The sequence below is a fragment of the Hippopotamus amphibius genome, chromosome 5 (genome assembly GCF_030028045.1).
Source record: "Hippopotamus amphibius kiboko isolate mHipAmp2 chromosome 5, mHipAmp2.hap2, whole genome shotgun sequence".
Taxonomy (NCBI): Eukaryota; Metazoa; Chordata; class Mammalia; order Artiodactyla; family Hippopotamidae; genus Hippopotamus; species Hippopotamus amphibius.
Window position 1 is genome coordinate 2079633 of NC_080190.1, and position 26578 is coordinate 2106210.

At 54.6% G+C, this 26578-nt stretch overlaps 1 protein-coding gene across 1 annotated transcript in view; it reads left to right on the plus strand.

The window, feature by feature from the left end:
* Window positions 1–26198, plus strand: part of TCERG1L (transcription elongation regulator 1 like) — a 187285-nt gene extending 161087 nt beyond the window's left edge. The window contains exons 9-12 of the mRNA XM_057737160.1: window positions 5385–5520; window positions 18357–18446; window positions 22292–22410; window positions 26042–26198. Of these exons, the coding sequence (XP_057593143.1) occupies window positions 5385–5520; window positions 18357–18446; window positions 22292–22410; window positions 26042–26198 (502 nt within the window). The remainder of the gene's footprint in view (window positions 1–5384; window positions 5521–18356; window positions 18447–22291; window positions 22411–26041) is intronic.
* Window positions 26199–26578: the final 380 nt, after the last annotated feature.

The following is a 26578-nucleotide window of genomic DNA, read 5'->3' on the forward strand; positions in this document are numbered from 1 at the left end:
ACCCCACCGAACCGCACGTGCGTAGGCTGGTTCTTCATGACTCTGTTCCTCCCTCGAGCAGGTGAGCTTGGGGCTGCGGGGACTGTGTCCCCCCTCAGACAGAGGGTCGGTGGGGTCGCCGCCGAGGGAGCCGCGGGGCCCGGGCTCCTGGCCGGCCGCCCTGGCTGACGAGGGCCACGTGCTGCGCGGGGTGGAAAGAACCTGAGCTGGACCCGCGTCCTGACCACAGGGCTCTGACCCGAGCTCCCCGGGGTCCGTGCAGACCCCACGGGTTAAGGGCTCGGTCCCCAAAGACCGCTGCCACTTCAGACGTCAGAGGAAAGTGGGGTCCCCGAGCCGTGCCCGCTCCTGGCTCACTTGGCTATACGTTCAGGGGTTCCCGTGACCCCCCCTTCAGGTTCGATGATTCTCTAGAGGGACTCACAGAACTCAGGAGAGCGACACTTAGGGGGACAGGGGTATTACACAGGGTGCAGCTCAGGAAGAGCCAAAGGGACGTGATGCAGGGGGTGAGGTCCGGGGGCCCCGGCACAGGAGCTACCGTCCCCGTGCATTCGCGGTGCACCTCCCCCGCCCCTGCCTCTACACGGAGGATGTGCCGTCCAGCCTGCAAGACCCCAGCCCCTTCCGCAGAGTTTTCTTCCAGTCATGATGCAGGCAAGAGCGGTGCAATCGCCGGCTGTAAGAATGAACTCCGTCAGCAGCCGCCCCTCTTCCTTAGGTTGGGGGTGAGGCTGGCCCTCCCAGCCCTCTATCACGGGGGGCCCGCCCCTCCCTCGCGGCCGTCTCAGGCCCACCCTGCACTGCCTCGTTGACATCAGCTCAGGTGCAGCCCAAAGGGCTCCCTTCGCTCAGGAAGTTCCACACGTGTTTTGAAGCTCTGTGCTGGGAATGGGGGACAAAGACCAGACACAGGCTCTGTCGTCTCATGGGACCACCCTGGCCAGGACACCGCTCTGCTCACTGGGCCTGGGGGCTGGCACGTGTGGCACCCGGCGGTCACTGGTTACGGACGGTGGGTGGGTTAAACGGAAGGCAGCCCAGCCGCCCTCCACTTGGGGAGCAGCCTGGGGGCAGGGAGGGAGTGTGGTTTGGAACAAAACCCAAGTCACTCAGTGGCCCTCCTTACCCGGAGCTGCACAGCCTCGGGGGCCACCAGTGGGAGCCCCAGACAGCGGCCGTGGCAGGAGCAGACGCAGGTTCTGCAGGAGGCCGGCCAGGGCTGCCCAGACCTCTCGGCGTGGTGGCCGCCCTGCCTCCAACCCATCGCCAGCAGGAAAGCGCGGTTGTCGCCTGCCGGGAGAGGCCGGTGGGGCCCACCAGAACCATCTGCTTTTGGCATTTCCTGCTGAACATTTTTACAAGCAAAGTGGACAAAGATGCAGGAGGCCCGCTTATCATATTTATAGGAGCCGCAAAACTGGGAGACAGAGCTGATCAACTCATGGCAGAGTCAAGCTGTTTAAATATTCCAGCAGGACCGGGGACAGAACCGCGTTCGCCTCGCGAAGCTGCGGCGCATGGAGGCCATCAGGTTCATCCTGCCCAGACTATCTGCTTTACCAGAAACAAGGTCCACAGCGCTCCCATCATCCGCCCCAGGTTTTCAACAAGATTGTCCTCACCTGGGAAGCACCTTCAGCATCCCCCCCGCCCCCCACCACCCACACTTGGTTTCTTCTCCAGAACCAGGCGCCGCGCAGATGTCAGCATTGTCTTTATACAAGATGGACTCAGCAGGGCTGCAGTCGTCCATCTCAGCCTGGGTGGGCATTTATGTCTCTTCCCGTCTCAAGGTCTATGTTCTGGGGACGAAGCACAAGAGTAGTGATGCTTGCCGTCCGAATCTACCACAGAGAAGCCAGAAAGTGCCTCCTGTTAGTGAACCGGTGAAAGGTCTTGACTCAGCAAGGAAAGAAAAAAACTGAATGATAAAGTTGCTAAGATCTATGGTAAGAACAAATCTTCTATCCATGAAATTGTGAAGAAGGAAAGAGGGAATTCATCCTAGTTTTGCTGTTACACCTCACACTGCAAAATTCTGGCCATATTACATGATGAGCTCTAGTTAAGCTGGAAACGGCATTGAATTTGTACAATAAGACACTTTGAGAAAGAGACCACACTCACGTAACTTTTACTGCAGTATATGTCATAATTGTTCTGTTTTATTATTGTTGTTAATCTCTTACTGTGCCTAATTTTTTTGTTAAAGTTTGTCATAAGTATGTCTGGATAGGAAAAATCATAACATATATCTATATTTTTAGGATTCAGTACTAGCCAGGGTTTCAGGCTTCCGCCGGGGGTTTTGGAGTATATCCCTCGTGGATAAGGGGGAACGACTGTATTGATACGTGATCAACTGGGGGGCCTCAGACTTGCTGAGAAATATACCTCCCAGTGTGCACCTGCTGTGAAAGTCGTGCAGTCTTCTGTATCAATTCCTTCCTTCCTTCCTTCCTTCTTTCCTTCACTCTCTCTCTGCCTCCCCTCATGGACTAGACAATAAGAAACCACTTTCCTTTGAACTGTAACAGGCAGCTGGTCAGTGGCTGTGATTCCTTTGCCAAGGAGACCATTCTGGCCCCAGGATGGCCACATGGAAAGATTCAGGAGGTAGAAAGAGGCGTGTCTGTGCGTCTGAGACGTGGCCTCTGGGCCCCCAGCAGATGCGCCAAGTCCAGTGGCCCAAGCATCCTCAGCCCGACATAAACGAATGAAAGTGTGTCATCTGTGAAAGGACTTGCTGCAGCTAGAATCTAGGTGCGTTGCATCTGGTCCAGTGCTTTGGACGGAATAATGTGCTGTGCCGTGCCCACGGGCAGACTCCAAAAACCCCGGCCCTACGCATCACGCACACCCGTCGTGAGCGATTCAGCTGGACAAGCTCAGAGGCAGTTGGAGGGGTGGGGGAGGGGCAGTGTGGGGGATGGGGGTGGGGCAGGCTCCGGGGGCAGGGGAGATCGCGGCCGTCAAAATGTCTCCAAAGGGGGCACAAGATGCAGGGGACATGAGGGCCCTCCGAGTGACGAGGCCCCAGCACTACAGCGGTCTCCTGGCCCCCAACAGCTGGCAAAGCTTGGGTGCCCACCTGTGCCCTCGGGGGCACAGCCTCTCACCTCGCGTGCAATTTTGGCTTGAGCGAGCTTGTTTTTAAGTATTAAGGTTTACTTTTTGTACCAAAAATTTTCAGCCGTAAGAATATTAAAAATCTATTTGGCAAATGTGCCTCTGCTGTTGACTGATTCTGATGGACCCAATAGCTTTGCCGTCTGGAAGGTGTCCTGTGGTTCTGAACACAATATTTTGTGGAATGAGCTGTCATCTGTGATCATCGGTGAGCGCACAGCACTCCTATTAATTTTATTTCAAGTTACAACAATGCGAGGCTTGTTTCCACACTTCTATTTTTAACTAATGAAAATTTATTACAAAGAAATCCTAATTATACCCTTTGGAGGGCGATACAACGGCAAATCCACTGGTAATTGTCTTTTTTCAAAATTCCACATAATCGCATAAGGAGCAAAGAACATAAGTTCTCCTGAAATAGTTGGTCTATAAATAAAATTCTCCAATGGGCTGAGCAAGCAAGTTTTTCTCTTTGCACATTTTGTATGCGGTTCGATGAATCCATGCTATAACCCTGATGCGTGAAAACCCTTGTTGGACGTAGCACACAGTATACCACGTTCTCACCACGCCCCCAGATCAGTAACCTGCATATTTTCACAGCACCCTGGACAGAGGTGGAAAGGCTGCAGGCTTGTCAGGCGTTGGGAGGTGGGGTTGCCCTGATTGGGCCATTAAGTGACTATACGACCTGAACCATCTGTCTCCTTCTCCGGAAATGTGGGAGTGCAGATGTGCCCGGGTTGTCCCGCACATCACAGGGTATTTAGCGGCATCTGTCCCTATGTGCCAGAGCACCTTCCCAGTGGGGACAGCCACAAATGTCTCCAGACACTGCCAAAGGCCCCCCAGGAACAAGTCACCTGGGTGAGAGCCCTGATCTTGACCTGTATCAGAAGACCCAGACGTGCGTGGCATGAGTGCCTTCCACCCTGCAATTCCCGGGCTGAGACTGGTTTTGCAAAGAAGCAGGAAGTGCCGGGCTTTTGAAGTGTGTGTGCCCTGCTGTCCTAGACCTCCGAGCACTCGGGACGCTGTGAGGGATGCAGGAGGCACTATGTCACCGTGCTTCCCAGCGGACTTCTCTTCAGGCTTGCCAGCCTCACCTGACCTGACAGCTATCAGAATCGTGCCCTCGGGATCAGGTTCACACCAGCCTGTTGACATCAGCGCCCAAGGGCCCTGGGGAGGGGGCAGGACTAGGCCGCGGGGAGGCCCCGCAGAAGGTCTGGGCGTCAGAGCAAAGCTGCTCTCCAGGCGGTGGAGGTCCAGCCTGCGCGTCACAGGCTGAGAACGGGCTGTGTGGGAGCAGACGGCAGGGACCTGGGTGGACCCCACTCCCAGGTTGGGGAGCAGGAGGGACGGGCGTGTCTGCATTTGGCCAGATGTTTTCATCCAGCAGCAAACATCAAGGTGTTTTAGAAGGAAGTTTCCAGCTGCTTCCAGAAGAAGGTGTGGAACCATAAAGGGATCTAGCAAATGACCAATTAAATAAAATGATGCAAGTTGCTGAGCTGGTGCTTCGTAAAAGCGGCTCTGTCCTTCCTCCCAGCCGCCCCGCCTGGCCCCCGCCCTGTGCCCACGCTGGGTCCTCCTCCTCCCCCTTGTGTCTGGGCCATGGATGCGGCCACCCTGGTGGGGGGGGACCATCTCCGGCTCATGGTGGCCAAGCTGTCCCCATCCCTGTGCAGATGCCCAGGTGGAGTCCCATCTCCCTGCTGTCACTGAAATCTCCCTTTCAGGTTAGACATTGGGACAATGTTTTCTGTCCCCTGAGTGTTGATAGGACAGTCCCCCCTTAATTGTCTTCCATGCATTTATCCAAAATGAAACCGTCTGTCTCTAAAAACCAAAGCAGAACCAGGTTCAACTCCAATGACTGGTTCAATTGACAGGCTCGCTCAGGTGACAACAGCCTCTGGTGATGAAACAGTCTGGGACTCGCGGCCTCCTCCCTGGTGGCCCCGCCGGGTGCCCTTGGCCCTTGGGCTCCCACCGCTGCCTTCTCTTCCGAGGGTGCCTGTCCTGTTAGGGCTTCACTCTCAACTTTCTGCTCCAAAGACAGCAAAGTAGTTTGCATCTCAAGAGCAAAAGTCTCTGCTTTCCTGGGCTGACTATTCTAGGCTTTGCAAAGTGTTCGAAGACTCTTTGCTCCTTACAGGGTTACCTGGAGGGTTTTGAAAGCTTGCAGTGAGAAGCAGCTGGGTCTCCAAGGTCACATTTGACTCTCTGTGTCTTGTGCCCTAAAGGACGGAAAGCCGTGTGAGTCCCGGGCCTGAGGAGGCGCAGGGAGAAGACACAGGCTCCAAGACGCCGCCGCCCCAGATCCTTCTGCCCCTGGAGGAACGGGTGACCCACTTCCGAGACATGCTTCTGGAGAGAGGGGTAAGTAAGCACGTCACCTGACAGCACTCGGCAGCAGGAGGGGCTGAGCCGGTGTTGCCCAGCCCAGGATCCTCCCCTCCCCCACCAGCTGTGCAATCAGGCAGTGTGACATCCGGGGGCCAGGTGATATGAGGCCAAAGCAAAGGAAAAGGCGCCCTGCTTCTTGTCCGAAAAGGGAAAGGAGGCTTTGAAGGGTGTGATGCATCCTGGGACAGCTGTCGCAACCTGTCTGAGGAAGCGGTTGAGAGGTGAACAGGTGCAGGTCTGCTGGAGGGGACAGTCCCCGGGGCCACGTGGAGAAAGCTTCTGTCTGTGTTGGTGGCCTTCCTGCTGGAGCCCTGCTGGCTCCTGGGGTCCACACCCCCTGAGGGACGTACCCTTCGGTGATCCCCCCCGGGGAGGGACTCCACATCTCTGGGTCAGCCCAAGGGTTTGTGCGATTGGGATGTCTTAATTGTAGTTGACTTCTGAATCTCATTTTGAATGGAGGGGGGAGAAAACATTTTATAATTGAACCTCCTTCCAATGACTTTTGTTTCCTGTTTTGGCTGTTGGGTATAAAATGAGCCTGATCCAACGGTCTAGCCCAGTTGGATTTCTTCATAAAACGAGCCCGAACACCGAAGGCAGTAACAGGAACCGGCATGTAAAGATAATTACAATGAACACTGGAAACGGCCCTGGGAATTCACAAGCAAACCCCCTCTGCAGTCAGCACCCACCCAGGCTGCCTCCTGCGCGGCCCCTCCCAGAGCAGGTGCAGCCGGGAACGGAGGGGAGGGCAGCCTGGGAGACCCCCCTCCCTCAGAGCAGGGGGGCCGAGCAGCACTGCCCCCCGGGCTGGGTGAGACCCCGGGGCCACAGGGACGCGGAGACGATGCCAGCTCTTACGAGTTGGGAGTAAGGAGGAGATTATCTCATCCAGCCTCCATGGGAGCCCTCTTCTCTGCACCATGAATTTTAACGCGTGCATTGCTTTATCTATCTGGAGACTCACTCGAAAATAAAATACAGCCCCTGGCACAAGGACCTGGGAGGAAAAGTGGGCTTGTGAGCTCAGAACTGCAGGGCAACGCGTTAAGCCTAAATTCACTTGTATGCCGGGTAACCCTGAGTGCAAAACGGGAAGGCCGTGAACACACATGCGCACGAGAGTATTCCCTGGTGTAGGTGGAGGACGTGTTTTTTTAAAAAGACATAATTTTGAAAACTATGTTTATTAGGCTAAAATTTTATTTAAAAAAAAAAAAAGAGGACTTCCTAGGTGGCGCAGTGGTTGGGAGTCTGCCTGCTAATGCGGAGGACATGAGTTCGGTCCCTGCTCCAGGAAGATCCCACATGCCGCGGAGCAACTAAGCCCGTGTGCCAAAAAAAAAAAAAAAAAAAAACTCCCTCTCCATGCAACTTTCTTTTTTTTTTCTAAGATGTAGAGATGATTTGATTAAACGAATCATGTAGGATGAAATGGCCTTGAAACAATTGACACGCTTGTGAGGAGTGTGTACAGGTGTGTGTGTATACAAGTGTGTGTGTGTGGTGTGTGTGTGTACAGGTGTGGTGTGTGTGTGTATAAGTGTGTGTGTGGTTGTGTACAGGTGTGTGGTGTGTGTGTGTGTATAGGTGTGTGTGTGGTGTGCGTGTACAGGTGTGTGGTGTGTGTGTGTACAGGTGTGTGTGTGGTGTGTGTGTACAGGTGTGTGGTGTGTGTGTACAGGTGTGTGTGTGTGGTGTATGTGTACAGGTGTGTGGTATGTGTGTGTGTACAGGTGTGTGTGTGTGGTGTGTGTGTACAGATGTGTGGTGTGTGTGTGCAGGTGTGTGGTGTGTGTGTGTACATTTGTGTGGTGTGTGTGTGTGTACAGGTGTGTGTGTGGTGTGTGTATACAGGTGTGTGTGGTGTGTGTGTACAGGTGTGTGGTGTGTGTGTGTACAGGTGTGTGGTGTGTGTGTGTACAGGTGTGTGTGATGTGTGTGTACAGGTGTGTGTGTGGTGTGTGTACAGGTGTGTGGTGTGTGTGTGTACAGGTGTGTGTGGGGTGTGTGTGTGTACAGGTGTGTGGTGTGTGTGTGTACAGGTGTGTGTGGGGTGTGTGTGTGTACAGGTGTGTGTGTGTGCTGTGTGTGTACAGGGGTGTGTGTGTGTACAGGTGTGTCTCTGTGTGTGTGTGTGTTTGTGCGTGTGGTATGAGCTCCCCGCCGGACCCACGGAAGACACCGCGTGCAGATGGGAAAGGGCCCTCTGGCTCTGTGCGCAGCCTTCCCACCTCAGCAGCAGAGAGGTGCGGACAAAGCCGGCGTGGCCATCCCGCCGAGGAGAGGAGGCCGGGAGCACAGGCGGCGGCTCCAGCTCTGGCTGCCCGGCCCCTCTGCTCCTACAGCAGAGAAGCGGGTCCACTGGGTCCTCCCTGCAGATGCCCCGGCAGCATGGGGCAGCAGGACTTTGACTCGATTCAGACACCGTCACTGCTCCCGATGGGGTTGCTTGCTCTGTGGCTGTCAGTGTCCTCGCGGCCCTGGAGGCTTATACCCAGTGTCGCCACCGGTCACCGTCCCTGGTGGCCGCCCTCAACTCTCACAGCCCCACCCCACGTTCCACTCTTGGCACCGGGTCCCTTCCCTGGGAGGCCCTCCTCCCTTCGCCCGCCCGGCTCCCCGGCTGACACCTGATCCCGTATGGCCGCTCTGTCCCTTCCACGCCACCAAGTCACCGTGCCGGGTCACAGCTCCTGGAGGAGCCGGACTCTCCAATGCGCCGCTGGGGTCCGAGGGCCTGGCTCCCAGTTGCCGCGCAGTGGTTTCCCGGGACTCCCTCCGTGTCTGGGCTCTGGTCTTGCTGTATGTGCCCCGGACCGGGCCAGCGCTGGTGGCAGGGAGGGCCCATGAAGCCTGCATAAGGGGGCTTGTCTCCTGGAGCAGCTGCTGTTTCTGTTTCCTTCTCCTCCCCTCGTGTGGCCCCAAAGCATCTGCACGACAGAGCTCAGGGCATCACCCCCGCGCACAGGATAAACCAGATTCCTCTGACCTCAAAGTCGCCGAGAACTGGATTTTTCTCTGCAAACCTGCTGGGATGGGTGCTCTGAGCTTTGCTGCCACACCTCTTCTGAGAGCAGGTTCAGTGCAGAAATAGCCCTCATTCTGAGTGTCTGAATGGACCCAACCAGCCCGTCCCAGTGGAATTAACTGGGACACATGGCCCGTCCTCCCCAAGACGTGATGGCACTGTGAGCCTGGAGAAATATACGCGGCTTCCATCTCATCAGTGTCTAAATTTTCCACCTCTTTGATTTGGAAACCAACCAGGCCCAGCTTACCAACACAACATGAAACCAACCCACGTGGGAAATTAGGGCTGCCAGAGACCCCGCCCTCTCCTTCCCAAGCGTGCTGGGTCTACATGGTCTCTGAACGTATCCCAGTGGCCTCGGTTGAGCGGTTTGATGAAGGAGATTTTCAGTGTGTCCTTGCCTCGCTGAGGTGGGTGCTTCTGTTCAGCCTTCGGTTCTTAGATACTCACATGTGAGAATCAGCAAAACACCCTGGGAATGGGAGCCACCAACCCCAGTGTTCCGGGTTTTCTCTGGGAGAGAGAGACTGGAGTGAAGCCTAGACCGTATCTTCTAAGGATTTCCGAGGAAGCCCGCATGCTGCTCATGGACAGACGGGACCAGCCTGAATGTACCGCTGCCGTCGTAAAGCGACGGCGGCGTTTACGACTTCTGGACTTTATCAAGCGTGCTGGCAGGGTTTTGAGTTACTCGTGCTCAGGAGGGTTTGATAGCTAAGCCCATGAGATCTCCAGCTGCTTAAAGATGAGGCCGAGAAAGGTCACTTTTTTCATAGACTTGGTGATTATTAAGATTTTTTATTGCGTCTGTTCAATGCTTCAGCTCAGAAATTCATGCACTTATAGAATGATGGAGATAGGTGTGTGGATTTCTAGCAGTTTAAAAAGGGCATGGTTTGGGGCATTCTCTGGGGATTACAGCTTGAGAAAGGGCCTTCAGTTTGTGGTTTTGTCATATGTAGGTGGAAGGTTTTGTTTTTATATTGTTTCACTAATATAAACCACAATAGAGCTTTCTTTAAACTTCAGTCTATAAAGGGGCAGGATTAATTGAATAACAGAGGATTAATTTAACCCTGTCTATTTAGATAAATGCATTAGAGACATTTTATTGAAGGTCTCTTCCTTCTGCAAAGTATCCCTTGGAAGTGGCTTTACCCAGGAACCAGGAAAGAAAGGCTCTTCCATAACCCTGGATGCTGATTCAGGCAGGCAGGTCCCTCTGCGAGGGAGCCTGGCCAGATCCCCAGCAGTGGGCAGCCTTGGGGAGACTGACTGGCACAGTGGCCAGCTCTGCAGCTGAGACCCCTGGACTCTGGGTCAGAGTCTGTGTTGGAATAAGGAATTCACAGGCTGCCCCCCGCCCCCGCCACCGGCCCGGCCACAACGGTCTCTCTCTGCACTAAGACAGGTGTCCACCATGTTGGTGCAGAGTCAGTCCAAACGAAGGAGAGGCTCTTTACCAGGTGTGCTCCCACCATCAGGGCAGCTGCACCTTCTCCCAGGTGGCAGGAGGGGCCCCTCCTGGTGGGAGATGCTCAGGGCCCCTTCCCTCAGATGTGTAAGTGGCCCTTGGACCAGGACACATGGGGGAGGGGCTCGGTCACCCTCAGGTGCAAGTCCACATCACAGGTGAGATGGCTCTGGAGGTAAGGTGCCTGGGCTGTAGCTCTTGAGTCGAGGGCACCTGCAGGGTCTCCTCTGTGAGGTGAATCTTTGCTCCCTGGGATGCTTATCTGCTTCTTGTTCCTATGGCAACTCTTCAAAGTCTCGCCAGGCACGTACCACTGGTACAATAAAACCATGCTCTCAAAGGGACACATGCTCATTATGGGAAAATAGCAAAATACAAAGAATAGAAATAAGAAAAAAAAGTCACCTGAAGTCCTACCCTGAGACAATTATTAGCATCAGTGGGTACATTTCCTTCCAGTCTTTTTTTCCAAAAAAAGATTTTAAGGAAATAGCAAAAATAACATCTGTATTATATAATACAACCAAGATTGAACTGTAGTTGAGCATGGCTGGACCAAAATTTTTTAATATAGTCAATTTCATAAGGTTCAACCTAATTTATACATTTGTGTACTGTTTTCTCCTTTTATACATTTTTAAAATATTACTATAAACCTTTGGAAACATTTTTTAAAATGTTTCCCTTTTTTGAAGACATTTATTTATTTATTTATTTATTTATTGGCTGCTTTGGGTCTTCGTTGCTGTGCACAGGCTTTCTCTAGTTGCTGTGAGCGGGGAATACTCTTCACTGTGGTGCGAGGCTTTCTCATTGCGGTGGCTTCTCTTGCTGCGGAGCACGGGCTCTAGGTGCTCGGGCTTCAGTAGTTGTGGCTCAAGGGCTCAGTAGTTGTGGCTCGTGGGCTCTAGAGCACAGGCTCAGTAGTTGTGGTGCATGGGCTTTGTTGCTCCGTGGCATGTGGGATCTTCCCGGCCCAGGGCTCAAACCGGTGTGCCCTGCACTGGCAGGCGGACTCTTAACCACTGTGCCCCCAGGGAAGCCCCTGGGAACATTTTTGGTGAGGCTGTAGTAGTCAATTCATTGTCAGTTCAAAATCCCTCTTTTCATTTATTTAGTTTATTGCCCAATCTTGCTAGTTTAAATAATACTCTGATGACCGTATTGAAGCATGAATACTGGTTTCTGTGTGTGTAGGATTGTTTCCTACACGTGGTCAGGATTTGACCCGTATTACCAAATTGTTCTGGAAAACCTTGTTTTCATACACTGCATTGTCCCAGCGGTGTTCAGCCCGCACGCTCCCCCAGCACCGAACAGTAAGAAGTGTCAATATTTACGGTTTATTAGTTTTTGAATCTCATCTTCTTTTCCTTTCATTTGGGTTTCCTCTTGGCTTCTGTGCTGTGATTCTTCCTGAATTACCTGTCCTGGCCTTTGGCAATTCAGCTCTGCAGGTGTCATTGCGGTCACCACTCTTTTAGCACGTAGATCACCATCTGATCATGAACGTGACCCTGGGGGCGTTGTGGACCACTCACCCTGGTGCCTAGCACAGGATTATAACCATCCCTACTGTGAAAAGTTAAGTTAAATTAGCTGAGATGTGAAATAACAATGCAAAATTTTATGTACTGATCAAAATACCAAAAAAAAGCTCCAAAATTGGTAAAATACTATGAGCACTAGGAGATGAGTGTGGGAGTCGACTGTCACAGAGTTTGGGGGAAGCACGCAGCCCCTCTGTCACTTCTGGATTCACCTGCGGTCACCTGGCTCACCTGGGCTCCGGGGACTTTCCACGTGCTGACCACTCCCCGCCCTGAACTTAGGGACCGAGCATCTCCAGCGGCAGTGCTCCACCAGGGAGGGTGGGGCCAGGAGGAAAACCTTCACTTCCCTGACCCTTGCGGAATGAATTGCAGGCGGGTTCCAGCCTGCTCTAGAGGAGCCTTCCACGGTTCCCTGGAGGGACCGTGCCTGGGGCCCTGAGTCCACCTGCTCATTCATGCACTGCCCCTGGCTCTCTCCCTCCACATGTGCGTTTCCTGCACACCTGGCATCACCTCCCGAGTGCACTGCCGGCACCCAAGCCCCTGTCTCGCGGCTGCTCCTCTTGTCCGCCTCAAGCCACCTTTAACTGTCAGGAACTCCAGAGCCAGAAATAGAAGACACGGCTGTGCGTTCCAGGAAATTGGATAAAGAGGGTAATGGTGTGAGTGCTAATTACCAGGAACAGGCCGTCTGTCATCAGCGGAGCCTGCAGGCCGCGTGGAGGACAGAGCAGAGGACCGGAGGATGCTGGGCGCTTCCCCGCACAGGACCTGCGGCACCAGGGCTGCGGGGCTCTGGGCGCTCGGGAGGGGCGGCCTCGGAGGCGGAGGCAGCGGGTGAGGAGGGGGTCTGGGCTCAGGAGGGGTGGGGTGAGCTGCCGATGGAGGGGTGGTGTTGGGACGCGGGTGGGGGCTGGAGGTGGAGAAGCCGGAGGGCACACCTGGACAAAGGCATGGACGTGACCGTGGCGGTGGTCTCCGGCCCCTGGAAACAGAGGTCAGTGGGCTCAGGCCGGGGGAAGATGCGTGGACGTCTCCAGGGGCCCCCGGGCCTCCTGAACGGCTCAGCCGCGGTCAGCGCCCCCGGCACCCCACCCCCGCCGCGGTCTTGTGCTCCCTGAGAGCCCCCGCCCCACCCAGGTGAGCGAGGCCGTCGCACCTCCCGGCTGAGGCCTCGGTCTGTTTCCCTGAGACCAGCAGAGACCAGAGGGGACAGGAAGGGGAGGGGGCCACCGGCCGAGGGTCCGGAAAGCCCACAGCACGTGCTGGGCATCGTGTCAGGGACTGGGGACCAGCCCCTCCTTCCAGCCCAGGGGTGTCTGCAAGCAGAGGCCACCCCTCACAGCCCCCGGGGGAGTCTGGCTGCTCTGCGTCTCTTTCTCTCCGGGTTCCTAATGTAACACGACTCAGGAGGGCCATCCGCTGTGCCCGTGCGCACTGGGGAGCTGTCCTGTCCCCGCCTCAGCCCAGGGCCACCCGCTGGGAGACAAGTGGCCTGTGGGGGAGCCTGCGACCCTGTTTGATTTCCTGGAGAGACGAGTGTGCCTGCAGCAGGCGGCCCCCTCCTGCTGGACCCTTGGAGATGAAAACCAGAAGGACAGTCCCCCTCAGGATGGATGGCCAGCCCCGGGTTCCCAGTCACCGTTTGCAGATCCCGAGGCAATAGAGACTAAGGGCAGGGACTCTGGTCATTAGATTTGGTCAAAACCATTAGCTCGGGAAGTAATGGATGTGTGTGTGCACGGACATTACTCCCAGAACGAGGCCCCGGGAACACCCAGTGCCACGTCTGGGCTGAGCTGGGCAGGCGGTGTAGACAGACAGACAGACAGACAGATGCCTTCCTCTCCTCCTTATGCTACTGGCCTTTTCTGTGACCCAAGTATCGACTGATCCTCCAAACAGTCTTTGGTTTTGGAGATGAAGGGCGTCTGCCGCCTTCAGGCGCCTGGCCTGGGGGCAGGACCCCGAGGGGATGGCCGCGGGCCGGGAGCCCCCACAGGACCTGCGTTACTATCTCGCTTTTCAGCCTTAAGCCAAAGCTCTTAGGCCACACTACCCAACGGATCCCATTTCCTCTGAAGCTGACTCACACCCGGGAGCAAAGCAGGACCCACTCCTCGGCCTTTGGAGAGGTTTCGGTGAAGGTGGGGCTGAGGTCGGAGCTGGTGTCATCTGGGGACACGTCACCTAGAGGTGGCTTCTGAGAGGGGCTCACCCTGGCCACACCTGGCAGGTGGAGGGGTGGAGGGGCAGCCGCCTGGCGTTGGCACCATCGGGGCCTCTCGCTGGCTCAGGGGGATGGCACTCAGGGCGGCTCAGGTGGACAGGACACCGGGAGGACAGCTGGGGCCAGACCTGAGGGCCCTGGGTGCTGGCTGAGCGGCTGACCTGCTGGTCTGGGGCTCTTGGAAAGGCAGGGGCTGTGGGTTGAGGGAAAATGACACTGGAGGACAGGGGACGATTGTGTTCATCCGGGCACGAGGTGATGTCCCCCCAAGGCGACAAGGATGAGTTGTCATTTTGCTACTAGGTCTGGCACAGTTATTTGGGGTTTTTAAACAAGGTTATTTTCCTGGGAGAACCTTGAAAACAGCTATGACAGGAAGGGCCCAGTTCCTATGGCCTCAGAGAGGGTACCAGCGTCTCCCCTCTGACCTGCAGCCTCCCCAGGCCCGTCAACCCTCCAGCAGTCACACCTGTGGGTACAGACAGTACCACGGGGGACACCCACGTGCCAGCCAGGCGGGCGGTGGCCTCTGACCCCTGCTGGGGGTGGACGCCTCTGACAGTTTTCAGTTTGCGGTGGCATCTGTCTGGATTGGGGAGCTGCGCCCTGGCCCGTGTCCACGCTGCCGCTCCTTCTCTGTGCCTGTGTTTCGAACGACCAGCTCCGGCATCTTCGCCATAGAAATGGCAGGGGACACCGTTCCGACGCCGAAGATGAGCCAGAGGGGAGTCCGCCAGCAGGAGAAGCACAAGGCTGCGGGAGCCTGGGAGGAGGGAAGGGCCTGGCCGCCAGCGCAGCCCCGGCGACCCGCTGCCCGTGTCCCCCGAGTCCCAGCCGGGGGGGGGGGGTTGGCGCTCCGGTGGGGGGCGAGATGACGACGCGCGTGAGCGCTAAGCAGGGGCCGTGGTCCAGGACAGCGTCCAAACGCACTCGCACCCAGACGGGCACCACGGACCCTCGCGCGCGGCACAGAGTCGCCAGGTGTCGGCACCCTGAGATGCTTGGACGTTTCTGGGAACACGCTGCCGACTGGCAGGAGATGATGTAAACATCAGAGAACACGGCCCAGGGAGGGAAAGGGAATCACTGCACGGCCCGGCCAGGCTGCAGGCAAGGACGCGACTCTGCAGGAAAGGGTTAACATCGGCTGAGGCATTCCACTCTCCAGGACCAAGTCTGCGCCTAAAGTGCCAATGAATCAAAGGTCCGTTAGGCAGACGGGATGGACCTCAGAGCTGAGACGTGAACGCCAAGTCTCAGGCAGGAACCTGCATTCGTCCTGGGGGCCTACTGTGGGGGCAGGGCTCTGGGGTGGGGCACACGTCCCGAATAAGCCCTCCCTTGGGAGTGGGCCACCCGCGAACAGGATGGGATCACCCCCGTGACGGTGTGACACCATGTTATGTAAGATGGGGTCTCATACATGGAGATTCTCACGCCGGCTTTGAGGACGCTCCCACCCTATTGTGGAGGAGCCCACGGCGGGAACTCGGGGACCCCTGGGAGTGGAGAACGGCTTCCCCCTGGCCCCCAGCAAGAAAGGGGGGCCTCAGCCCCTGCCCCATGGAATGAACTCACCGAGCAGCGTGACTACAGGGACACAGGCCCAGGGCGTCTGGGCTCCATCAGGGGCGCGTTGCACAGTCGTGGTAAGGACAGCCATCAGGGAAGAGTCTGTCTCCCAGGCAAGGCGGTGCCCACCCGCAGGCAGCGACGGACCCTGTTTCACACTCAGCTGTCCAGCTTCCCTCCTGCTCCAGCCTCTGTTGCAGGTCCCGTGCCCGGGCTGCCCCTCTGTCCGGCTCTGCCACCCTCCTCTGAACTTCAAGAGAGTCTGTTAGCGTGGCCACCAGGGGATGCGACGACGTCCGTTTTATCATCACAGACGACAGTCGCTGTAGAGGTGCTCATCTTGCCTCGCACACAGGTTGTAAATTCCTTTGGAGGCAAGGACGACACATCAACTTTTTAAAATTTAGTTTATTACACACCTAGAACTCCAAAACGCCTCCACAAACTGGTGGAGTCAGATATGCGACACCAGTTCTTAATAATCACACGCCTTCTCTGCAGAGCTGGGACCTTGGAGGGGTTTACAGGCCCCTACGTGGTAGATAGATGCCCATTCGGCTGGACTGAGTTGAAGTTGGCCATTCCTTCTCTCCACGTCCACTCTAACGCTCACATGGTCAGGGGTCAGCTCTCACAAAACAGAGGAAACATTCTGCCCTGATGTTCTTCCTGAGTCCCCACCCCCAATCCCTGGGACGTGGTGACATTTCACTTTGTTCTTAGTCAACTGAAAAAATCCCTTGGGTCACCCCGCCTGATAAAAGAGCTCACTGAGTATTAAAAAGAGCTTTGCTTTTTATTATTGAAGATAGAAATTGTCAATTAAAAAAAAACCCTTATGAGGTACCAAGCAAAGCCCATGCCTATTGAAATAACATCTCTACCGGAAATATTTTAACCTGCTCAAAACTAAGAATGTGAAGGGATCTTGTTTTTGTAATCTGCCTATCAGCTTTGCCTCCCCTCTGTGCCGGGAGTCCGTCCCCTGCTCAGGCTCCTAGAATCGTATCACATCTGGCTCTTCTTCTTCCATGGCTCTCAGACGAGGCCCTGGTTCCTAAGAAGGCCTGGGAGTGTCCTACACATCAGCTGTGACCATCTCTCCCACCGCTTCCCAGCCCCTCGTGGCCTCCTTCACCCCAGCCGTGCCCGACCCCTTGTAATCCCCACATTCCCCACTGTTCCTGGAGCCTGGCCTGTCCTCCCCGGACAGCCCCTCCCGCGCACCTCCTGGCCCTTCATGGGCAGGTTCCAGCACAGTCAGCATCCAAGACAGCTTCTCCCCTGGCTGATGGTGAGGCCTTTCTCTGTGTCCCCTTGGCTCCTGGGCACGTGTCTGGAAGGACACTGACGCCCCCCGGGAGCTCATGAACTCACGTTCCGCCTCTCCCTGGACCGGTGGCCTTCTGATGTCAGGGGTCTTGATTTATGTTCTCAGAACCCTCGGCACCCAGCATGGGGCCCAAGGCAGGGTCAATACTTAGTCAGTGTTTTAAATGCATACATGCTTTTTGGATGACTTAAACGTTTCACTGCTCCGTCAGCTGAGAGAGTCTGGAAGCAACAACATCCCAGCAGCAATGAGCTCACCCTGTACGTGGATCCCCAGTAAGAGGGACCAGGGCTTCTGGGAGAATGCTGATTCTAGGGCCAAGGCAGGAGAGATAGAAGATGACTCTGGACCACCTTGAAGGGCCCAGAAAACAAAATGATGGGGGTACGTCCCAGGGACACAGGAGCCAACCACAACAGCCAAACCTGGAGCAATTTGTGCACTAAAATCAGTAAAGTCATGTGAGATTATAACCCAGCGTATGAAATAAATATCCACAAGTCTACACGGATCTAAACAAATGATTGAGCAAACGAGTCAATGTGGGAGAATGGACAAATATCCCATCCAGAAGAACTCCAAGGAACTTATACAGATACTCCCATCTAGGAAGGGGAGCAGGAGCCTTTAAGTGTGGGCTATACATTGTGACAGCACGGAATAGGGGAAAAAGAATACGTTCACAGAGGAAAGACCTCAGCCAGTGATAAGGTCAACATCAACTCTGATAAGTCACGTTGACAGTGTGAACCTTGCTAGGACATGACAAGAAGAGCACATAGCTCTGGGGTCTTCCTCCCCAAACCCACAGCCCCACTGAGACAAATCCCAGCAGAGGGACATCTCACAAAATACCTGACCAGCACTCCTCAGAACTATCAACGTCGTCCAAACCAAAGAGAGTGAGAAACTGTACAGCCCGGAGGAGCCTGAGGAGATAGGAGACTGCGTGTGATGTTTTGTCCTGGCTGGGCTCCTGGGACAGAAAAAAATTAGGTTGAAACTAAATAAATCTGAGTAAGGCGTAGACTCTGGTTAATAATACTGTAGACAATCCAGAATACCAGTGTTAAGATGTTAACAATATAGGAAACTGGACATGAGGTAAATGGTAAATTCTTACAGGTTTTTTGTAAATCTAAAACTATTATGAAATAAGATAGTTTGTTTTAAAAATAAATGGCCTACCTAAAAAAGGTTTGTGTTGATTAAAAATCAATTAAAATTGTGCTAAACTCTGACCAATTGCAAGACACTGTCCTCTTTTATGGCCTGAGGTGTCCTGAAAACTTTTACGAATCTAATTTCTCTTTTCATGACGAGGCATTTCAAAATGTCCCGGCTTCACAGATACAGCTGAGGCTTTAGATCAGCGCACAGGGCCCTGGAAGATATCCAGGAAGACAAAATGTCATGAGTCTAGAAATTAAATTTTCTTATGCTCTAAATATTGATTTCCTTAAAAGTTTGACAAGTTGAACACTTTTAAACGACGCTGCACCCTTGAACCCCTGGTTCCTTAGCACTGTTTCTCACCATCGATCATTTCAGTGTGACTCCGGGCTCAGCATTAGATGCTAAAAGCAACTCTATTGAATATCTTTCTTCAGGTGTCAGCATTTTCTACTTGGGAGAAGGAATTACATAAGATTGTGTTTGATCCGCGCTATCTCCTGCTAAACTCCGAGGAGCGGAAACAGGTAAGGTGGTGGGAGGCACGGTGACGGACTCGAGAGATGCCTAGTTAAAATGATGCTCCCGTCCTGAGGTCCCTGCGGACGAGCAGGAGCCAGGCATCTTCGCGGTGTCGGTGGGGAAGCCGTGAGGGTTGCGTGCCGGCCTGTGAACGGTGAACGGGAAGCGCTGTGGGTGCCGAGGGAGGTTACCCTGGTACCTGCTCTGAGCAAACCGCCTGCTCATGACGCCATGAGACAAAGAGTCGTATTCAAAGGTGAAAACTCCACTTGGGGAACACTAACCACATCCTACATGACTATATTAAAAAGACTTAAGATCTGATACAGTAACAGTGAAATTGGAGAGGGCCCAGGGTAGCCAAAGTAAAGGATGGACGTTTCTAGAAAGCGGGTCCCCCAAAAAGCAGGAATGGGTTACAGGCAGCTGGCCTGGAGGTCATTTTAACTGCAGACCTGACAGGGGTCTGCCCTGGCTTCGTGGCAGTCAAGTCACGGAGCCAGAACTGGTCCCCAGATTAAGCAGACGGACAGAGGGACGGGCTGAGCTTTTCCAGCCCTGCCAGGACCTGTGCATCCGAGAAGGCCCGAGATAAGTTCCGGAAGGACCCAGATTCTGCGGCTCTGTTCCCATCCCAATCGTGCGTCTCCCTCCCTCGGCCTCCGAGTGCAGAGGGTGCACTTGGAAAGGGGGTGACCAGGAGCCACCACTGCAAACCAAGCCCACGAAGGTCATCTCCGACGTCACAGGCCTGGTGGCATCCATCTGATTTCAGACACCAGGGTCCGTCCGGAAAGCCTGGGCCAGGACGATGGAAAGTGCCACTTCACTTTCAGTGATGTCATTGGCTCATGAAATTCCCTGAGGTGTAGACCAGGGGGCTCAACGCAGGCCAAGTGGGTGGGGCCTCGCGTGGAGTGTGGGGGTTTAATATCTGCTTTCCCCACAGCTGAGGAAACCCGCCGACTTTAATCATTGCTAATATCTCACCCTTTTCTTGCAATGTTACAAATCAGAAAGTTCGGCTCTCCAGCTGTGACCACACACAGCGAGAAGCCTGTCTGTTCTGGTGACAGGATCGCTTTAAACGGTAACAGATAACAGTCAGCAGAGTCTCACTGACTATTTGTCGCAAACAATGCTGTTCCCTCTCTAGTCTGTGGGTGCTTTTAGAGGCCGTCAGCCCCTTTAAAGGAAGTTGAAGAAGTAAGACCCTTTCCACTCCTGCCCCCAAGAAGAGCCCAGGTGATGATTTGATGCTTAAGCCCATCTCTCAAGAGTCGGGGAGCTCAGGGCCCTGTGTGCCGGGAATGGGCCGGGCTCATGGGCAGGTCAGGGTCTCCGGCCCTCCTGGTATCTGGGGGGTGGTCACAGCACAAGACTCACCCACAGGAGCAGGAGGGCTGGACTCCCAAAGCCGCGGTCAGAGAGGCAGGCGCTGACTGGGAAGGGCTGTGCCTGCCGGGACGCTCTTGGGGCAGACAGATCAGACTAGAAGCCTGGCTCACCCTCAGAGTCTGCTGTTTGGGAGCCGGGGGCCGGTGGGCCTCAGACATCCCTGTGGAGTCACGCAGGAAACGTCAGGCCCGTGTTCATCCTGCAGCGTGGTCCCTGAACCCCACGAGGAGGAGGAAGCAGGCACCCCATAGCAGACATCCTGCAGCACCGCAGAGGCCTAAGGTTAAACCCTGCATCCTAAGAGCGACTCCACCCCAGCAAAGCGGCAGTTGCGGTTTCTAAGAGGCATGGTGCTGAAGCTGACCTGAGGGAGGAAACAGTATTTAGGCCCCATTCAGAAAACACAGTGCTATTTACCAGTGAATCGGGCTGGCGAGCACCACACATGGAGTCTGGGTGGGGCCCACTGTCACAGTGTTCGTGGGAAAAGCTGAGGCTCACGGTGTGTGCACTGCTTTCACCCCTCCACAGGGGCTGCGGGGGAGACACGAGTGGGTCTAAACAGAGAGCAGGGGTCCTGGGAGCGCTGGTCAGACCTGTTTCTATGGTAACACATCGCGCTCCATCTTATTTCACTAGAACACACCATGACAAGATAATGGCCAAAGGTCTCTCTTTTAAAAAGTCATGCCCCGCTTTGAATAAAACTGGTGTAATTTGTTAAAGAAGAGAGAAAAAAACCTGTTACATTAAATTACAGCGGCATAAATAAAGCACCAGAGCAAAGGCAGAGGAGAGAGCGAAATCTGATTAGAGGGATAAACAGTTCCAGGCAGAGAGAGAAGCAGGTCTTTTTCGCCAGCTCTGACCCCACTGCCAGGCAGGGTTTCTCTCCAGATTTAAAATTAATAGAGCAAAACTCCAACTAATGATGGAGCCGCACGCTTTTATTTGGATAATAACCCTGCATTCGCCTTTTTTATTAGCTTAAATTATAAGAGAACTAGAGAGCTTACATTACCACTTGCCTTGAAGGTGAAATAAGCAGATCATATTCTTACTTAAATATATATGCTTGCGCTTCGGCTAAGTCCTGTTCGTGAATATTTCATTTCACTGATGATTCTTCAGGAGGCTAGTAGCGTTTTGTATTTATAATCCCATAGAGGCTTGCTGTGACTGAAATGGAATCTGAAAGCATCAGGCAGGCCAGGAGACCATTCTGCGTGGGGGTGATGGAGGCTCTAACCGGCCACCTGGTCCCTCCCGGCTCCAGGTCCTCGGCAGGAACGCTGGAGAGTCCCTGAGCTCTTGGCTCAGAGTCCAGTATCTGCGATGGCCACTGAGGGGGCGGGCACAGAATCGCTACTTGTTAGCCTGATAGGACCAGATGCGGGCTTTTTATTGACCTTTTTCTGTTCGCACCCACATCTAAATTATCTCCAGTTTGTCCTCTTTTTAATGTTCTCGCGGCTTGGACAGCATTGGGAGTGAAACAGCTGTCTCCACCTCCTTTTGGCGTTCGTCTACACATGGCAACTTTCTGATATTAGGACAATGAGCGGTCTTAATCTAAGCAAGGGAGGCTCACCCTGCGGTCTACGGCAAAGAGGGATTCCCGGGGGGCATTGTGTTGTGTCAGCCGTTGGTTGCCAAGAGAAACCTCCCCAGGGTCGTGGATGGGTTTGCCTACCAGACGGTATAATAACCTGTAGGCTGAGGGCGGGTTTTCCTGTTGAGGTAGGCGCCAAAGTCCACTTGCTGTCAAGCTGGGGAGTGGGAGTGTGGTCCCCAAGGGTCAGGTCTCCTCACCGGACGTTTCCATGACACCCAGGAGAGGCTCGTCCTGTCCATAGGAGCCCCTGGGGAACCAGACCCTCATTCACAAGTGGGTCTTCTTGGAGACTAGAGTGTGGGAAATCAGAGATGCTGGGTTGACTTTCTTTTCACAAGTTCAAAATCATTTTGAAGACTCATATGCCAGTCACGTTGCCATGGGGATTACTAGAACAAGTACGTACTCTCGGTGCCGTGCCGGCCAGGATGTGAAAGCCGGTGAGACTCTGCGTGCAGGTAAGTGCTGCTCAAGGGTTTCAGGATGAGAAATACCGGGCACTGGGGCTGGGCTTTCCTAAGAGTCCTCCACTCCCACCGCGCCTCGAGAGAGGGCCGCACACTCACGCCCGGGGCTTCTAAGTGGGGAGACTCGCTGTCTGACCCCCAGACGGGCCTGGACGTGGGGAAGCACGCCGGCCTCGTGGGGGAGCAGGTGTGATTATCAGACGCCTGGTCGTGGAGAGGCCACGGTGGACGGCTCCAGCGTGTCACTCCCGCAACTGGGAGAGACAGGCCTATCTCAGGCTCTCGCTGTGTTTTCCTGTGGGGTTTGAAGCACAAGATTTCATTTCTGATATGCATTCTTGTAATAGTTCTCTTTTGTGTGTGTCTTAAGATATTTGAACAGTTTGTCAAGACAAGAATAAAAGAAGAATACAAGGAAAAGAAAAGCAAGTTGCTGCTAGCCAAAGAAGAATTCAAAAAACTTCTAGAGGAATCTAAACTGTCACCCAGGTATGGAAAGTGAGTTAACGCCAGGAGATTTCTGGGGCTGGAAATTTACCAAATTTTGTAAGAGGACTTTTAAAGTCGATTTGGGTTAAATCATGTGACCTGTGTTCCACAGACATCAAACGTGTAACTTTGGAGAGGGAACCCTTCTCCCCTGTGCTGTCCGTGGACGAACCTCCCAGCCCGGCTTCTCTGCCTGCCCAGCAGGCGGGGGCTGTTTGCTAACCAGAGGCGCCCTGGCTGCTCTGGCCGCCCTACGTGCAGGTTTTCCACGTCAGCAGCCCTGACTCCAAGGCCAGAATAACTTATCGATAGGTCAGCCCTCGTGAGATGAGGTCTAATTCCTGATCTAATGACCAAGGAGTAAAAATGCAAAACAAACAACACACAACAACAGCAAAACCCCCCACGCCCGCCCCCTGGGCAGCTGTCCAGAGCGTGAAGTGAGGACGCTGCCCGCCAGCAAAGGGGCCGCGTGGACCTGCCGTCAAACTCACCTGAGATCATCAGGCACTGTTCCTGTGAAGGGAAACAAACTAATTCAAAAATGATGGTAGGCATGAGAAAAACACATCAGCGTGACTTGTCTTTAAAGTCAATTGACATTTGAAAATTAATGCACATGTACTGTTTTTAGAATTATAAAACTATAACGTTTATGAGTGAAAAACGATTGATTTTGAGGTATTTTATTTTAAATTGAGGCATTATTTTTAAATGGACATTTATACATTATTATTTTTAATAATAATGCTGCCATTATGCATTTTTAATAATAATGTGTAAATAAATCATATTTAAATGGGCATTAATTGAGGTTTGCTTTCTATGCAGAGGTAGGCATCTACATGTTGATCCATAATCAGTTAATTCACTTGGCCAATAAGTGGATAATGTAATTTAGTGTTGTTTCCTTAGTCCTCAGAAAACATCTTCAGCTATTTAAACGATGGATACCTTCTGAATGGCAACAATATTCACGTAAATTAGCCCCATCACCAAAGGCTAACCTAGAAAAGCCAGTGTGGGTTTAATGAGTCGTGAATTGTAATTCTCCATGAGAACTCTGGGTTCTAGCCACAGCTTTGCTCTGTCCCCTAACCTGGGGACCCTAGGTGCGTGTGCTGGGGGTGCGTTCTGGATCCCCCCCGCCCCGTGCACAGCGGCCCTGCCCGTCCTTGGCCCTGGCCAAGGGTCAGGCGCTGGACCTTCACAGCTTGGGTGTCCTGCTCTGAGGGGCGTAGCTGCCCCACCTCGGGCCACCAGGAGGAGGGCGTGTGGGGCTGCCTGCAGGTGCCTGGCCGGTCCTGGAGCGCTCCCCACCGTCACCACTGGCGCTGTCCCTACGGACGCGCAGCTAGGAGTCTCTGTCCGTGCGTCGGTAAAATGTGAACCACAGGCCGGCGTATCCCACTCCCGTGAATATATTGTGAAGGCAAAGAAGAAATATTCAGAATGTATTCAGCAATTATGAAAAAGATTACACACACAGAGAAGGAACATCAGGGGTAGAAATGAACTTACTCGTCTTTAAAATTAGATGTAATTGCCTGCCATTTTTTAGAAATGTACACGGGGCGTATATTACTTTTATAATTATAAAACTGTTTTTTATTTCAGAGGTAGCTAATTCTGCGACATTTCAAAACCCTTTCCAGATCTTTTCTGCATTCTCATCCTGCCATTTCACAGGCGTCCCAGTGACACGCGGGCAGTTCTCCCTGCTGCCCACTGGCCCCAGCGGGCTCAGCGCAGGCGCCCCGGGCACCCTCGGCCGCACCTCCAGTCATCCCGGCTCTGATCCTGGCCTCGGGGGGAGTCCAGGGCCAGCTCCCAGCGCTGCCCAGCGCTCGGGGTCTTGGGGCGGGGAGAGGAGCCTCCAGGGGCCTCCCCGTGGGGTGGGGGGGCAACACTCTGGCCACAGCGGCCGCGTCCTTCAACTGCAGGCAGCTGCGTCCCCAGGGGAAAGGGAGACGCAGTGCGGGTGACTCAGAGGACGTCCCCGGGCTCCCTGGACGGTCCTCCGGGGTCAGCAGGAAGGCAGGCTGTCCCTTGGGCATGGCTAAGGGGTCAGAGTTTTCGTTTTGCTTTCCAGGGACACTTCTTTTCAGAGGTGCCCAGAATAGGACCTCTCAGAAGAGGCTCTGCCCAGCCCCGGACTGAAAACGCTCGGGCTCCCTGTAGACACGCGACCAAAATAGCAAGCCCCCTCTGCCTCTGGGCATCTTACTTTTCCCATGCAGATCGGTGATGGAATCTCAAATAAGTGTGTGTGAGTCGCACCTCACCTCACAGCAGCTGTGAAATCGTGGAAGGGAGGGAGGGAGGAAAGAGAAGAAGCAGAGGACAGAGGGAGAAAGGTGAAAACCAGAGGGAAGAGCTTTCTCTCCAGGAAGCGGGAAGCCTGGGAGAGGGCCGCACCCTGGAGGGCGCCGGGAGGAGAGGCTTGCTTGGCGAGGAAGGAGAGATGAGGCTGGTTGCTCAGTGGCGACAGAAAGGATGAGTCGCTAATCACCCATCTTGTCTCCTAACGGCCCCGTTGGTATAATCCTGTTACTCGTGTATTAACAGAGAACTAGTAAGTTACAATAATTTAATGCAACAGTTAAACGTCAACCGTGAAATATGAAATTCTCCACAGAGAGAAATGGGCGGAACAAGAGGCCTCCCGGGCACAGGGCGAGCACAGGGCGAGCACGCTTCCCACCACCCTGGCCCCTCCCGCAGGCCTGGCCCAGTCCCCCGCAAGCACCAGGCAGGAGGCGGGGGGGAGACACCTGCAGGCACCGGCTTCCCCGGGCGCCCACCCACCCCCTCCTCCTGGAGCTGTCCCAGCCCCTGGCTGCAGGCTCGGGCCTGGGGAAGAGGCAGCCACGGGGACCTGGTGTGTGCGAAGGTCCCATTTGTCCCTGCAAGCCGCGTCCACTCCTCCTGCCCTTTGAGCTGCCCCACCCGCTCGACCTGGCCTGGCTGGCATCCCTGAGCTTCTTGCAGGGGCCCCTGGCCTGGCAACCGTGGCTTCCGTCGGTCAGTGTTTGGGTGCTGGGCACATGCTGGCCTCTGGGCTGGCCGCTCAGGATGCTGCGTAGAAAAGAGCAGGTGACACGCTCCCACCGGAGCAGGCAGAGGCCAGTAACGTCGCACGTTTGAGGCTCCCCAAGATGGACCGGTCCTCTGACCCCTAGGCAGGGCGAGCTCCCCTGAGGGAGACACGCTGGCCCTGACTTCTGATGAGGGGAGGGCTGTAAGTGGTGAGGGAAGAAGTGAGGGAAGGGCGTGCAGGCAGACGGAACAGCATATGCAAAGGTAGGAGCACGGGGAGCTCAGGGGACGGAAGCAGACCTGTGGCCGGAGCAGCGGCAGGGGGTGGGCAGTGAAGAGCTCTCGCCGAGACGAGGCCCAGGGGGCAGGTGAGCCCAGGCTCACGTCCAGAGGCCGGCTGGATGCGCAGATGGGCGGGCGTGCGCGTCCTGTGGTGCGGGCCTCTGGGTGCTGTGGGCGAACCAGCGCTGTGCCCCCTGCCCATCCACCACCCATCCTCCCACGTAGGGAGCTCCCCACCCCCCGCGCCAGCTCAGAGCACCAGGACCCGCTCTCCTCCGGGAGGGGTCTCAGGACGCGCTCTGTCTTTCAGGACCACGTTCAAGGAGTTTGCTGACAAGTACGGCCGGGATCAGAGGTTTCGACTCGTCCAGAAGCGGAAGGACCAGGAGCATTTTTTCAACCAATTTATCCTTATTCTCAAGAAGCGGGACAAGGAAAACAGACTCAGGCTGCGGAAAATGAGATGAGTGCGTGCAGACGCCATCAGGCCGAGCGTGGCGCGCGAGGGGCCGCGAGGCAGGCGGCGCGGGTGGCGGGCGCCCGATGGCCGGGTTGGGCCCCATGGGGCCGCGGGCTTCGCTCTCAGAGGATTACTGTTTCATATTGAAGCTCCCTTTGGTACGATGTTCGGAGTTTGACGCATTTCTAATTGCCACATGTCGCTCCCTGAGTTGTTTTAATTATGCAAATTACTTGTAATATAGACAAATTCTAAATCCGCTGCAGGTTTGTACCTCAGCGGAAACAGCATCATCTCTAACCATCTCATGAGTCGAGCCAATTATCTGAAACTTTTCTGAAAACCTTTGTGAGTTCCCTCCATCCTTCAGGAGTTCCGTGGTGTTGG